This window comes from Protobothrops mucrosquamatus, unplaced genomic scaffold (genome assembly GCF_001527695.2).
Source record: "Protobothrops mucrosquamatus isolate PMUCROS unplaced genomic scaffold, P.Mucros_1.0 scaffold148, whole genome shotgun sequence".
In the NCBI taxonomy this organism is placed as follows: Eukaryota; Metazoa; Chordata; class Lepidosauria; order Squamata; family Viperidae; genus Protobothrops; species Protobothrops mucrosquamatus.
The window spans coordinates 204,351-217,414 of record NW_015386513.1 but is presented as its reverse complement, the minus strand read 5'-3'; the positions used below and the strand labels follow the sequence as shown (position 1 = coordinate 217,414).

The 13,064-nt window shown below is 50.3% G+C and overlaps 1 protein-coding gene across 1 annotated transcript in view; it reads right to left on the bottom strand.

Annotated features, from left to right (window-relative positions):
- The window catches only part of PKD1 (polycystin 1, transient receptor potential channel interacting), a gene marked incomplete at its 5' end in the record, with an annotated part of 85,075 nt that overhangs the window by 6,648 nt on the left and 65,363 nt on the right, over positions 1-13,064 (bottom strand). Inside the window, 9 exons of the mRNA XM_029283596.1 lie at positions 2,925-3,052; positions 4,387-4,526; positions 4,759-4,953; positions 5,613-5,815; positions 6,345-6,463; positions 6,741-6,846; positions 7,787-7,992; positions 9,165-9,214; positions 11,101-11,217. Of these exons, the coding sequence (XP_029139429.1) occupies positions 2,925-3,052; positions 4,387-4,526; positions 4,759-4,953; positions 5,613-5,815; positions 6,345-6,463; positions 6,741-6,846; positions 7,787-7,992; positions 9,165-9,214; positions 11,101-11,217 (1,264 nt within the window). The remainder of the gene's footprint in view (positions 1-2,924; positions 3,053-4,386; positions 4,527-4,758; positions 4,954-5,612; positions 5,816-6,344; positions 6,464-6,740; positions 6,847-7,786; positions 7,993-9,164; positions 9,215-11,100; positions 11,218-13,064) is intronic.

Here is a 13,064-nt window from a genome sequence, read left to right as displayed (position 1 = left end):
AGCGGGCAGGACTGGCCTAGGGGTATTTTAAATTGGTTTTAGCCAAATTTTAGTAGTAGCGGCCGATTATATATTTATTTTTAATGATTTTTTAAAATTTCTACTGTATTGTATTAAATTGTTTTTAACTGGCTGTAAGCCGCCCTGAGTCCTACGGGAGAAGGGCGGGGTATAAATTTAATAAAATGAAAAATGAAAAATGAAATGAAATGAAATGAAATGACTCTTGCCTGCTACTGACTGGCTTCTCTGTTAGAAATGTTGAATAGGAGATAGTTCTGCTTCCTCCTTCCCTGACTTGTTTTTGATCAAGAGGGTTTACAAAAAATATGCTCTCTTCCTTTTCGTTCCTGGCATAATCTGGAAGGTTCAACCCTGACGCTGCATTCCGCCCCACAGCTTCCCTCCAGAAGTCGTGGGCGCTCCATCCCTGGAGGCTTTTAAGAAGAGAGTGGACTTGTCTGGAATAGTATAGTCCAGTGGTGGCGAACCTATGGCATGGGTGCCAGAGGTGGCACTCGGAGCCCTCTCTGTGGGAACACATGCCGTCGCCCCAGCCCTGCCTCCTCCCGCAGCCCCCTCCTCATCAGCAGCCCCCGCAGAGGAGAGTCACCCCCGGGTGCGGCCCGGGCAGAGCAGTGCAGCCAAACACATGGCAGCTGGGCAGCAGACGATGCTGCGGGGTGCGGGCAGAGGGCATGGCCACCATGGTGCTGCAGGGCCACCTGGGTGATCTGCGGCGGGCCGTGGATGGCCTTGAGAGCAGGCAGGGTGAGGGTGGAGCAGAGTGGGGGCAGGCTGGGGGCGGGGCGGTTTTTGGGCACTCGGTCTCCAAAAGGTTCGCCATCACTGGTATAGGTTCTCCTGCTTGAGCAGGGGGCTGGACTAGAAGACCTCCGAGGTCCCTTCCAGCTCTCTATTCTATTCTATAACCTAAACCCTCTCACTGGATTGTCACTATAGGCAGTCCTTGACTTACAACCAAACTGAGCCCAAAATTTCAGTTGCTAAGTGAGGCGGTTGTAAAGTGAATTTTGCACCATTTTACGACTCTTCTTGTCCCAGTTGTTAAGTGAATCACTGCAGTTGTTCAGTTAGTAACCCGGTTGTTAAGTGAATCCGGCTTCCCCATTGACTTTGCTTGCCAGAAGGTCACAAAAGGGGATCCGTGCACGCACATGCAACCGTCCTAAATATGAACCAGTTGCCAAGCATCCGAATTGTGATCACGTGACCTTGGGGATGCTGCAACCGTCGTGTGAAAAACAGTCATACTGCAAGTCACTTTTTTCAGTGCTGTTGTAACTTTGAATGGTCACTAAATGAACTGTTGTAAGTCCAGGACTATCTGTATGGGGAAATCTGTGCAAGGGACTGAGATGCGATCTGTCCTGTGCTCTTGGAGAAGAGGTGGACCACAGATGACGGCAGGTCAGAAGGAAACGCCCAAATGGTCACCCCAAAATGGAGGATGCTTTCTTACCCGGGCAGGTGAGAGAAAGGAAGGGAAGGGAAGGGAAGGGCTCCACTCACCCAGCCAGGTCAGGAGGAGAGGAGCTCCAGAGCGGCCCCAGGGCGTCCGAGGGGCTCTTCCAGCCAGCTGCGTAGCTGGCGGTGTCAAAGCTGCTGGAACTGAAAGCGCATTTCCGCTTGGTCCCTCCGAGGGCCTCTTCCAGCGAATTCAAGCACTCTGTGGGGAAAAGGGGGGCACCATGGTTTATTCTGCTGGACCTGCACATTTGCAGCTCCTGAGTCGTCTTCTCCAAAGACAAAACCATCAAGTCACACCGTGTCAATGAAGACTCGATCTTCATCCAAGCCAAAGGCCTCTAAATGTTGAATCGTGACAAGTTTGGTCCGGTCATCAAGTCACACTCAATTTTGTATTGTTTACTCGGCAAGAAGTGTCTGGTTGTTGTTTACATCCAGGGGTTTTTTCAGCTTCCCAGGTGGGACTGTGGGGGATTTTCTGCTGCTCTCCTATCCCTGTTTAGCCTTCGGAGCTCAGCTGCCTGGGTGATGCCCCTGATTGGACCTTTTCTCCTGAACCCCTTTATAATTCTCAGCTCTCCTCCTCCAGCCACGCGCACAAGAGCGAGCAGCGAGGGGACTTCATTGGGCTTTTAGCAGGACTGAGAAAGGGCGTCCCTGGTTGGGAGGGCCCCAGAGGAGAGGCGGGACCCCTCTGTCTGGCCTAGAGGGAAAATGCCTAGGAGCCTGGGGGTCTAAGAGTGTCATGCAACCTTGAGGCTGCTCCATCTGCCTTTTTTAGCTTTTGCAATTCTGAACTTTTAAAGTCTTTTTAACTCTGCTTTTGATATATATATATTTAAATTGTGTCTCTTTTTATGCTTTTTATTTGTAAACTGCCCAGAGTCCCATGGGTGAGACAGTGGTGCAGAAATAAAAAATAAATTAATTAGTAAGAAATCATGTTCAGATTCAGCCCAAATATCAGGAAAGGCTCCATATTAATGGAATCAAACAGGGGGTCCGTGGTCAAGATATTGTAGAGATCCGGTCCGGAGCATCTGAGCAATCCAGAGAAGAGTCAGGCTTTGGTAGAAGATGACAGGCACAATAAGACTGGAGCAGGGAGGAAACTGCCCTTGTTTCTTAAACCAATTATTTCTATTCCACACCCGGAACGTGGTGCACGATCACTAATAGCAATAGCACTTAGACTTATATACCGCTCCACAGTGCATTACAGCCCTCTCTAAGCAGTTTTACAGCCTATTGACCCCAACAATCTGGGTCCTCATTTTATCCACCTCGGAAGGATGGAAGGCTGAGTCAACCTCGAGCAGATCAGGACCAAACTGCTGGCAGTCGGCAGACTCAGCCTGCAATACTGCATTCCAACCACTGTGGCACCAGGGCTCACCACTACACAGATGAAGACCCGCTCGATTCCCACTTACCTTCTTGCATACGGATTTGCCGCAGTCGTGGGGCCCCCAGGGTGATACCTGAGCTTCCCTGGGCAGACCGGTTCTGGTACAAGAAGGGCAACAGTCCCTGCGTGGTCCAAAGCCAGAAGTCATCCGATCTGCGCCAGCACGATGAAGAAGGGAAAGGAGAGAGCGACCGTGCTCAGCCCGGAAGATGCTCGTCCCAATTTCAAAGCCCCTCCAGCCCCTGCCAAGCCCAGCTCCCCCTCGGCTGGGGCTGCACATCCTTGCCTTCCTATTAAGGAGTGGGGACTCTTCCTGGGCCCAGAAGGGGGTCTCCACTGCAGCCGTTGGATTCTGGCCCCGAGAGAGCCGATCTAACCCCCTGCCTGCCTGCTCTGCCCCTGGGGTCGAGCAAGGCGGCCCAGCCTTCCGCCTGGGGTGAAGTTCGGGGCCTGAATGGTGTGACACCCGCCTTCCCCCCCCCCAGGGGCTGCTCTCAGTGGATCTGCATGGGAGAGAAGCTGGGACAGTCCTTCCACAAGGCAGGCTGAAATGGATCGAACCCCCCCACGGGCCCAATCCACTGGCAGCTTTTCTTTGTGTTATTTGTCGGTCAGTTTGTCTAGACTCCAAAAGGATTAAAGAAACAAATGTATGTATGTTCAAAAACCAGCCTACAAACAAGCTTGGGAGGAAACAATTAAGAGCCAGATCTCCACACGACCTCCCAGCCTGACCAATGAATCCTCACTCAAGGTCTGGGGGAAAAATGGGTTTTAGGGACCACTTGAAGAGGACAAACTGAAGCCATGGTGATGGCCAAGGGGCTGCCTCAAGGGGCAGGTGCCTCCACCGAGAACGTCGCCTCCAGGGGTCCTGCTAGAAGCGGCTGTGCCCCTGGCGGACTCAAAGCCAGCCAGCCCTGTGGGAGCAAACAGGATGGCGGACAGCCTGAGAGGCAGGCAGTCCCTCAAATACCGAGCCTGGGTCAGGCCAGGCCGAAGCCAACTGGCCACCAGGGCAGCTCAGGTCGCTGGGCTGTTCTATGGACATAGTGAGGCTTGTCCATCTCGCTTTGAATCCTCTCCCCCCTCCCGTCCCAATTGGAGCCGGCCGGAGAGAGGAGGAGAACCACCACAGATCAGGCCTCCTACTCTGATTAACTGCAGCCACTGGAAGTTCCAGGAGGGCCAAGAGGGTTGCTCCATCCACATCCCAGTTCTTGAAGGTTCTTGAACAAGCGTGACCGGTGTTGCCTCCAGACATGAAACCCCACTCCCGCCCCCGACAAGGGCCCAGACAATCTTTTGCCCTCTAATAAACAAGCTTTAGTTCTTGGGCGTGACATTTCTAAAGGCACCTGCAAAGTTAGGGAGAATATTCTGCGGACTGCTGAGCTCTAGGAAGGGATTGGTGAAGTTCAGTTGAGGAGCATCAAAATGTCTACAAAGCTAAAAACGCGAACGGCAAGACCAGGCAGCAGAAATACCTCTTAATATCCAGGAACTGCCTGATGCCAAGCTGCTGCTTGATGGACTTTTGCAGAAGAAAGGCCTGGCTGTTGTGTGAAGGCCCACTGTAGTTGGTGAGGAGGATGACCAGCAGGAACAGCATGTAGACAAAGCAGTTCTAGGAGGAGCAGAGAAAGGGACTCGCCACTCTTCGGACAAGAGCCCAAAGCAGCCCCCGAGCCAGGCAGGGAAAGGACCTTTTGCTCTGGGATCTCTCCCGGGCTCCCCTCTAAAGCAGGACACCAGGGGGGATGGCCTCAGAGGCCCCGTCTCCTCCTCCTGCTCTCCTTGGGCACAATCCCAGGGCTCTGCCCTCCCCCCCTCCCAGCTGGCACCCTCCCCCTTCTCACCTTGAGCAGGTTGTGCAGAAGCTTGACCTTTCTGGCCTCCTCCTTGGCCTGGAACAGAGCAAAGCCCTGAGGGGGCCGGACCTTCCCAATCTTCTCCGAGACGTGCTCCACAAAGGGATGCTCCACCAGGGTGTCGTCCTCCTCCGGGTGCAGGCGCTTGGCCACCAGGGAAAAGTAAAGGGCTTCCAGGAGGATCTGCAGGGACAGAGCAGGCCAAAGATCAGAGCCCTGGAGTGGGGAGTGACGTTGCAGATCGCCTAATGCAACCCCCTCCCCCCGGTTCAGGGGAATATCTGTTAGTTAAATCAACGGCCTCTTTTCTGGCTAACCTATTACTATTCTAGGGACAGCTCCTCCTGCCCACAATGCTCTGAGCAGACACTCCTGAATTTGTGTTGGGCCACAAGGGGGAAGCGCTCCAGGGGCAACTGCTCTCAACAATCCCTGCGTATGGTGCCAGTGTCCAGGTTCCTCTCCCTTTACAGAACCGGCTCTCTGCCCTTCCAGCCTGGATCTTCCCAAGGAGAAGGCAAAAGAGGCTGATCCACAAATAATTCAGCCACCGGGTCCAACCAGGAGCTGCAGGCAGGTTCCTGAAGGCCAAGTTGAGGCAGAATTTCTCCACAGCGATTTTGACATCCCCGTTTCTCTTGGAGGTGGGAGACAACAGGCAGAAATATTTGTTGGATGCCTACTCCAATTTTAGCAACACAAACAAACCAAAGATGGAACGTGAAAACGAGGGGGAGGTAAGGAATGGAATGTGGCCAGAGAGAACAGGAACCAACTACCAGAGTGAGTGGGGGAGGGAACCTGGAGTGGTCTTCTAAGTCTCGTCTTCTACCAGGACTTACCTTGAGGGGTTCCCAGAGCAAAAAGGAGGAGAGGAAGCTAAAAATCCCTGAGATCAGCCACATGAGGGCCACGCTGGAGCTGAACCCCACTCCGATCCACACTGAGATCCCAAAGCAGACGAGGAGGAGGAGGACGCTGATGGCGTGTGCCAAGTAGGAGCACCAAGAGGGCAGCAGGCGCTTCCGGAGACTGTGGTCCACCACTGCAGGCAAGAAATGGGGTGGGAAGGTAAATCTTGGCGCAATTCCCCAGCCGGCGCAGGAGTGCAAGAGCCACACTTAGCAGAGCCTTCATGCCTTCACGAGGCCTGCAGGAATCTAAAGACTGCACCCAATTGTTTTCGTGGGGTATTTCAGTGTCCTCACCGGAATGCAACAAATACACGAAAGGTGTGCAGAGTTGATCCTTAACTTTGTGGAAGCCCCACCCAGGGTAAGAATGTAGAGTTAGGGTTTATTTAACAAGGAGGCAGAACAGCAAAACAGTCACAACTGAGTTGCAGGAAGAGGGGAACAGATGCTATTCAGGAAAAGGCCCAACCCATCTCGGCTGCTGGAGGACAGTTCTCAAGCCAGGATGCTCCCATCGACCTCCAGGCGTCTTGGCACTAAAATCCCACCAGGAAGGCAACTGTGAGACTCCTGGAAGTTATAAGCTCCAGGTCTCTGCAGGCTTCACTCAGAAGGGACGTGGGAGGCCTGAGGCGGGTCCCATGGCCAGGACGAGGTTACCTGTTCGGGTTGACTTGGCGGAATGATTCAGTTCCCGCCCAGGGACTGCCACGCTCTGGCCTTTCTCGTTCAGCCTCTGCAACACGATCGCTTCCATCTTGTCTCCTGGCACGTTTGACCTACCGGAACAATTTAATGTTGAAACGCCTTCAAATATTGGCGGGAAGAAACTAAGACTTTTCAGGTGCAGCCACTCACCTCTCAGCCCAGATTCCTCCTGGTTCACCAGGTGGGAGGCCCAAGGCAAGCCAGCCGAAGAAAACCCTACACAATGCACCACCCCCTTTGCATATGTTGCATCACACACACACAAACTCAGCCCAGAGGAATGGGAGGGGGTACTCTTGAGAGCTTCCCCCCCCCCCCATATACCTCTTTCCCTCCCCATAGACTTACAGCCCAGAGAGGAGGTCTGTTTCAACCTTGGGGCCGTTTCCCACTTCCTGAAGATGAGGGATGCCACCAGCTCCATCTGCAAGAATCTGCCGTATCAGATCTTCATCTGTTATGGGAAGAACAAACCAAGTTCTCAGGGCGGATGGTACCTCTGATGGGTGTTGTGGAGGGAGTGTGGGGCATGGCCCGTCTTCCCAATGGGTTCCCAAGACCAAGCGTTCCACCGTGCCAACAGAACGCACCGCAAATTGCTGGGAAGGGAGCCCTCCCCCCACCCACAGGGAGGAGGGGCAGGCCATCCTCTCTGGGCCCTGCATGGAAAACCCTATGGGAAATTTGTGACGGGGGGAGAACAAATCAAGAAACTTGAGCAGGTCTCCTCGGCACAAGCTGCTCTTCAAGGTCCTCTTGTTGCCACTGTCATCCCAGTCAGAGTATCCTCCCTCCTTCCCTTCCTTCCAGCCCAAGAGGTTGGGGGGAGAACTGCTGACACGTTTGGGCCTGGCCTTCCAATAGGGGGGAAATCCCCCTCCTGAGGACTCTGGGAGCCCTGGGCAGGTCGAGGCGAAACAGGAAGGCCCACTGCACTCAAAACGGCTTGATTTGGCTTAGCGAGGTTCAACAAACCAGTGTTTTAAAGCCTTGATTTTGCGCTGAGTGTGAATAACACATGGAGCTCAGAGTTTTTCCTGGCTCTACACCGCAAAGCGCTTTCTAATGCAGAGATATCCTGCCTCTGAGGGGCCTCCAGAGTGTGGTCAAAGAAAGGCAAGATGGTGCAATCAAGGTTCTGCCCATTTGTATTGTGCACCACTCACAGGAGGCCCATAAAAATCTGACAGAGCCTCAGACCACCTTGCAGATACCCTGAGAACCTGTCAGAGAACCTCTTGTTCCTCCTCTCACGGCCTCAAGAAAAGCCCTCCGATTCTTCACACAGGGTCCCCGTCTGGGCAGCCCAGATCCAAGGGGCAATTCTACACCGGACCTCAAAGTCCCTTGCGAGCCCTCCGCAAACTCCTGTGGCTTCTGCACCCCCTCCTCACCGGAAGCAGAGAAGTATCTGGCTTGGGCCTGGGGAAAGGCCGGCGTCAGGCCGTCCCCCCCCTCAGGGGCCAAAGGAGCCTCCAGGCCGAGGTGACGACTGGTCCGCCCTCGTTTCAGCTTCTGGATGGTGTTGCCCATGATGGAGGGGTCGCTGAGCAGGTCTGGCCAGTTGAGGAGGCCCTCATTGGACTGCCACCGGATCAGGCTGAATTGAATTGAAGGAGGGAATTGAACAGAGGGAAGCTGAGCCCAAATTCTCCACCTACAGCTCTCTGGCTGCTTCCCCCCTTCCTCCAAATCCGGTCTCAAGATTTGTACAGGTAGTCCTCAACTTACAAATGGTCACTTAATGACCTTCAAAGTTATGAGGGAACCCGCCCCCCAAAAGCACTTACTACCCGATTTTTAAGTTCTGATGGCCACCCCCCCTCCTCCACTGGGCATTTGGCAACCAGCATAACTTTGTGGCTGTTTGCAGTGTCCTGCGGCTACATGGCCACGGTTTTCAATATTTTTTGCCAGTTTCCAGCATTTACTTCTGATTTCTGGCAAAAAACGCCCATTGGATAAAAGAGATTTGCTTAATGACTGCCGCATTCACTTAAAGACCACTACCAAAAAAAAGTTGTAAAATTGGGCATGGGCATGTGGTGACCTGTTTAACAACCACAACGACTTATCACCATAATTCTGGGCTCACTACAGTCCAGGACTACTTTTTCCAGCCTTGTTCCCAAATGACTAAACCAGTGATGGCGAACCATTTAGAGACCGAGTGCCCAAACTGCAACCCAAAACCCACTTATGCATCCTCAGGTGCCGGGTGGTTATGGCCCATTGGGTGGGTGTGGCCCATTGGGTGGGCGTGGCTGCGGTGGTAACGGCAGACTGGGTGGGACTAAAAAGTTCAATCAATCAATTCCAACTTTGCAAGATCTTTTTTTCCCCCGCGAGAAGTTGAAATTGACTGATTGATTGAACCTTTTTTTTTTGCACATGGCGGCAGAGGCCTAAAGCGAAAAGGTTTTATAAAACCCAGTTAAAGGCCCAGGACTGGGGCGACAGCGCCCGTGCCCACAGAGAGGGCTCTGAGTGCCGCCTCTGGCACCCATGCCATAGGTTCGCCACCACTGGACTAAACTCTACTTGCAAACAGCAGGTGGCAGCACTGAGCCACGTTTGGCTGTTCTTAAGAAGCTAAGCTGTTCCTAAAGACAGGGATAGGCAACCTTGGCTCTTTTATGACTCCTGGACTTCAACTCCCAGAATTCCTGAGCCAGCATGGCTGGCTCAGGAATTCTGGGAGTTGGAGTCCACAAGTCATAAAAGAGCCAAGGTTGCCTACCACAGCAAAGAGAAGCCGAGGACCTACAGTACCTTTTTGAATCGTCCAGCATCAGATCGGTTTTGGTTTCCTCTGAAAAAGCCTATAAAGGAAGAGAGAGGGAAAGGGACAAGTGTTCAGCCCATTGGCTGTCCTTGAGATGCCTTTTCTACAGAGGGACGATGGAACGCATCTTGTCGTGTTGGTTGACTGTCTGGTTTGGAGCTGTTACTGTTTCGGAAAGGAAGGTGGTGCCGAGAGTGGTGAGGACAGCAGAAAAGATGATTGGAAGTTCACCTTCTATCCAGGACACGGCATGCAAGCGCTGATTGACCAGGGTCCGCAGTATTGTCTGGGACGCTACACATCCTCTCCATGACCGGTTTTCTTTGTTACAACTAGATTCAGTAATAGCTTTGTACCATATTAACTCTCAAGACTCTTTTTTCTGCTGTTTTCAAAATGGACTGTGATTAATATATGCGTGTTTGTGTGTGTGTATAGCATATGTATGTGTGTGCATGTATGTGCATGCAGTGATGGGATTCAAATACGTGAACAACCGGTTCTCTGTGTGGATGCCGCTTCCGGAAGTCCATTCTGGGCTTGGGCAACAAACTGGTGCAAACTGGCTGAATCCCACCACTGTGTGCATAGGTATATATTTTTCAAAATTTGGATTGCTAACAAAGAATTAAGGGAGAACTGGAATAGCCATTTTGAACTTTTTAGTTCTTTTCAACCAGACGTACCCTTCTGAGATTCGAACCTGGGCTGTCTGCATGTTAGGCAGATGTATTAACCTCTAGATCACAGGCTCTTTCTCACTTTGTCAGCTATGAGACAGGGGAGAAGAATTATCTTGAGTTTGGTGCACCCTGTCGGCCCAAATATGGGAGAAAGGAATCTTTTGCCTGTATCAGCTCAAACTAGAGCCATCCACAGGCTTAGCAGTCGCAACTGAGACATTATATGTGTTTTTCAAAATTTGGATTGCTAACAAAGAATTAAGGGAGAACTGGAATAGCCATTTCGAACTTTTTAGTTCTTTTCAACCAGACATACCTTTCTGAGATTTGAACCTGGGCTGTCTGCATGTTCCTTTCTCCCATATTTGGGCCGACAGGGTGCACCAAACTCAAGATAGGTATATATCTATATTTTCTTTCAAAAACGGGCATCAGAATTTCATTTTTTTAATGTGTGCCACTGTGTTCACAGAAGAAAGTGACAATAAAGGTTCTCTTATCTTATCTTGAAAGCATTTGGAAGTCTCGACTGATACAAAAATGCAGCTGCACAAGTAGTAATTGGTGTTGGATATTTGACACAAGTAGCATCACTATTACGTGAGCTACATCGGTTGCCTGTGTGTCCCGTGTGTTCCCTTCATGGCTTGGGACCAGGTTACTCAAGAGACCGTTTTCTCCCGGTGTTTTCTGCAGTCCAGTTTGGTTGGACAGGTTGGGCATATTACGGGTCCCTCCAGCCAAAGAACGGGGACAGGAGACATGTCTTCTCTGCCGTAGCCCCTGCCCTCTGGAACATTCTCCCCTCAGAGTTGAGGAGGACCCCAACCCTGTTGGGCTTCCATAAAGCCTTGAAGACCTGACTCTGCGCCCGTCCCAGGGGCCCTGAGGATGTGAAGGGCCCCGTTTCATAGCTTTATGTTTTTTTCCAACTGCTATATTTATTAATTTTCCATTGCATTGTAATTGTTTTTAATTGTTTTATGATGGTTCATAACTACAGAGTCCCTTACTACAGATGGGGGAGGGGCGTTAATAAAAATTACTTAAATAACTAAATCATGCCTGGCTCCTTCTTTGCTCTCCTCCAGGAAAAGCATCTCCGAAAGGGTCACGGAGAAGATGGCGACCTGGCCAAACACAAGGAAACACTGCAGGAGGCAGAAGAAAAGAGGCCCAGGAACGGGAAGGGGCTGCCTGTGGGCGTGGAGAGAAAGGGGGAAGCCCTCATACTCCTCACCTCTGTCCGAAGGCCAGGGAAAGTGATGAAGGAGCTCTCCAGAAGCGATGAGTCCAGGTAGTTGTCAATCTCCAGGGACTGCTGGTCTGAATGGGCCAGAGACTGGCTGATGTTCACCTGCAGGAGAGATGGCTGCTTGAGGGAGGGGGCTGGGACCACCGGGCTGGGGGAACAGAAAGCAAATTTATATCTGCCTCTCAGTCAACTTGTCCCAAAGGTGCTTTTTCAAAAGGCAACTGGACTTCCTTTTTCCTTGAAGACATTTCGCTGGTTAGACTTAGAACTGAAGAAGCTTCTTGGAAGAGAAGTGAAACGTCTTCAGGTAAAAACAGAGACAGTCCAGTTGCCTTTTGAAAAAGCACCTTTGGGACAACCGTGAGCCGGATGGCTGAGAATCTCCCCAGATGTCTCTCAATCAGCTTGTTTTCAGTTGCATAGAAGACACTTCAGACCCGTTTCAAAAGAAAGAGTGGGGAAAAGCCAGCCGGAAACTAATCACTGATGTTTTTATGATTCACAAAGCTGCCGCCAAACTAGTCGGAGATGTGAATAAGATGGCTGTTGGCATCAAACAGGAATTCAGCTGCTCTTCCCATCGGATAGACCCAACAAGCACAGAGCTCAGATAGAGTAGAGTAGGGTAGAGTAGAGTAGAATAGAGTGGAGTGGAGTGGAGTGGAGTAGAGTGGAGTGGAGTGGAGTAGAGTAGAGTAGAGTAGAGTAGAGTAGAGTAGAGTAGAGTAGAGTAGAGTAGAGTAGAGTAGAGTAGAGTAGAGTAGAGCTGGAAGGGACCTTGGAGGTCTTCTAGTCCAGCCCCTTGCTCAAGCAGTAGCGTGTGATGAGTTAAGGCCAGTCCTGGAGGCTGCCCCCAACTAAGGGAAGGGTGGCTGAAACCACTTCCAGGATTGACAGAAATAGGGGGAGGGGGAGACTCCCTCCCACTTCTCAATCTTTAGGGCACATTTGTGGATTCAAATTGATCATTCAGTTTGCTTTCTCTCCTTATTCATCTATTTGAGATTGTCGTTAACAATCTTGTTTGTTAGATTACCCTGGCAAGTAACAATATTAAACATAGAAAAACCACATAGAAACATAAAACACATAGTTGACCAAAAAAAAATTACAAAAACATCATACAGTCAGGTAACAGGCTCCATCACACCTCTGGGCACAGAACTAAACCTTTGAGGCCTTACAGAAGGCCAATAGGGCTATTCGTTTAAGATTAAATTCACACATATTTGGCTTAGCATTAAAACACTAAGAAATTATATCAGTTTCACACTTAAATCCCAGAAGCCTAGGAATTTTAGAAAGTGATACCTAGTGATCCACTGAGTGATGTTCATTTAACTACTATGTCCATAAATTTTTATGTGAATCCTGCAATAACTTGGACATTTTCTGTTTTTAACACTTTGCAGCACTACCACCAATTCTCTATAAAACAAGCAGAGATATAGTTATCTCTGTATATTTCTATTTATCATACAGTGAATAAATTATGACCTGTAACATGTATTTGAAATGTTACATAATATTACAAGTCCCCCTGGTAATTCCATCTTTGAATTCAAAGCTAGTTAGCATTCCAGTCTTCAGAAAATAAAACTCCCAGAAAAAAAGGTCCTTTCAGAAGTTGTTAAACAAAATGTGGGATAGAGTGTCTCTCTATATGGAGCCAGTAGACTTATAACTTATATACCTATGTTGTTGTTATTTTGTTTATAAAGATTTCTATTAGCGCAGCCTGCAATTCAGATTGTAGACTCCAGACCCACATCTCACAAATGAGAAGTGGCTCTTAGCAAGCTCATATCCAGCCCTCCCTCTGCTGATTTTTGACATCTTGTCTTTTCTAATGTCCCCTGCAGGTACCCACCCCAGAAGACCAGCTCAGGATCCAAAAAGAACTTGACAGACTTGAACAACAATATTAAATTTAATGTGGAGAAAAGCAA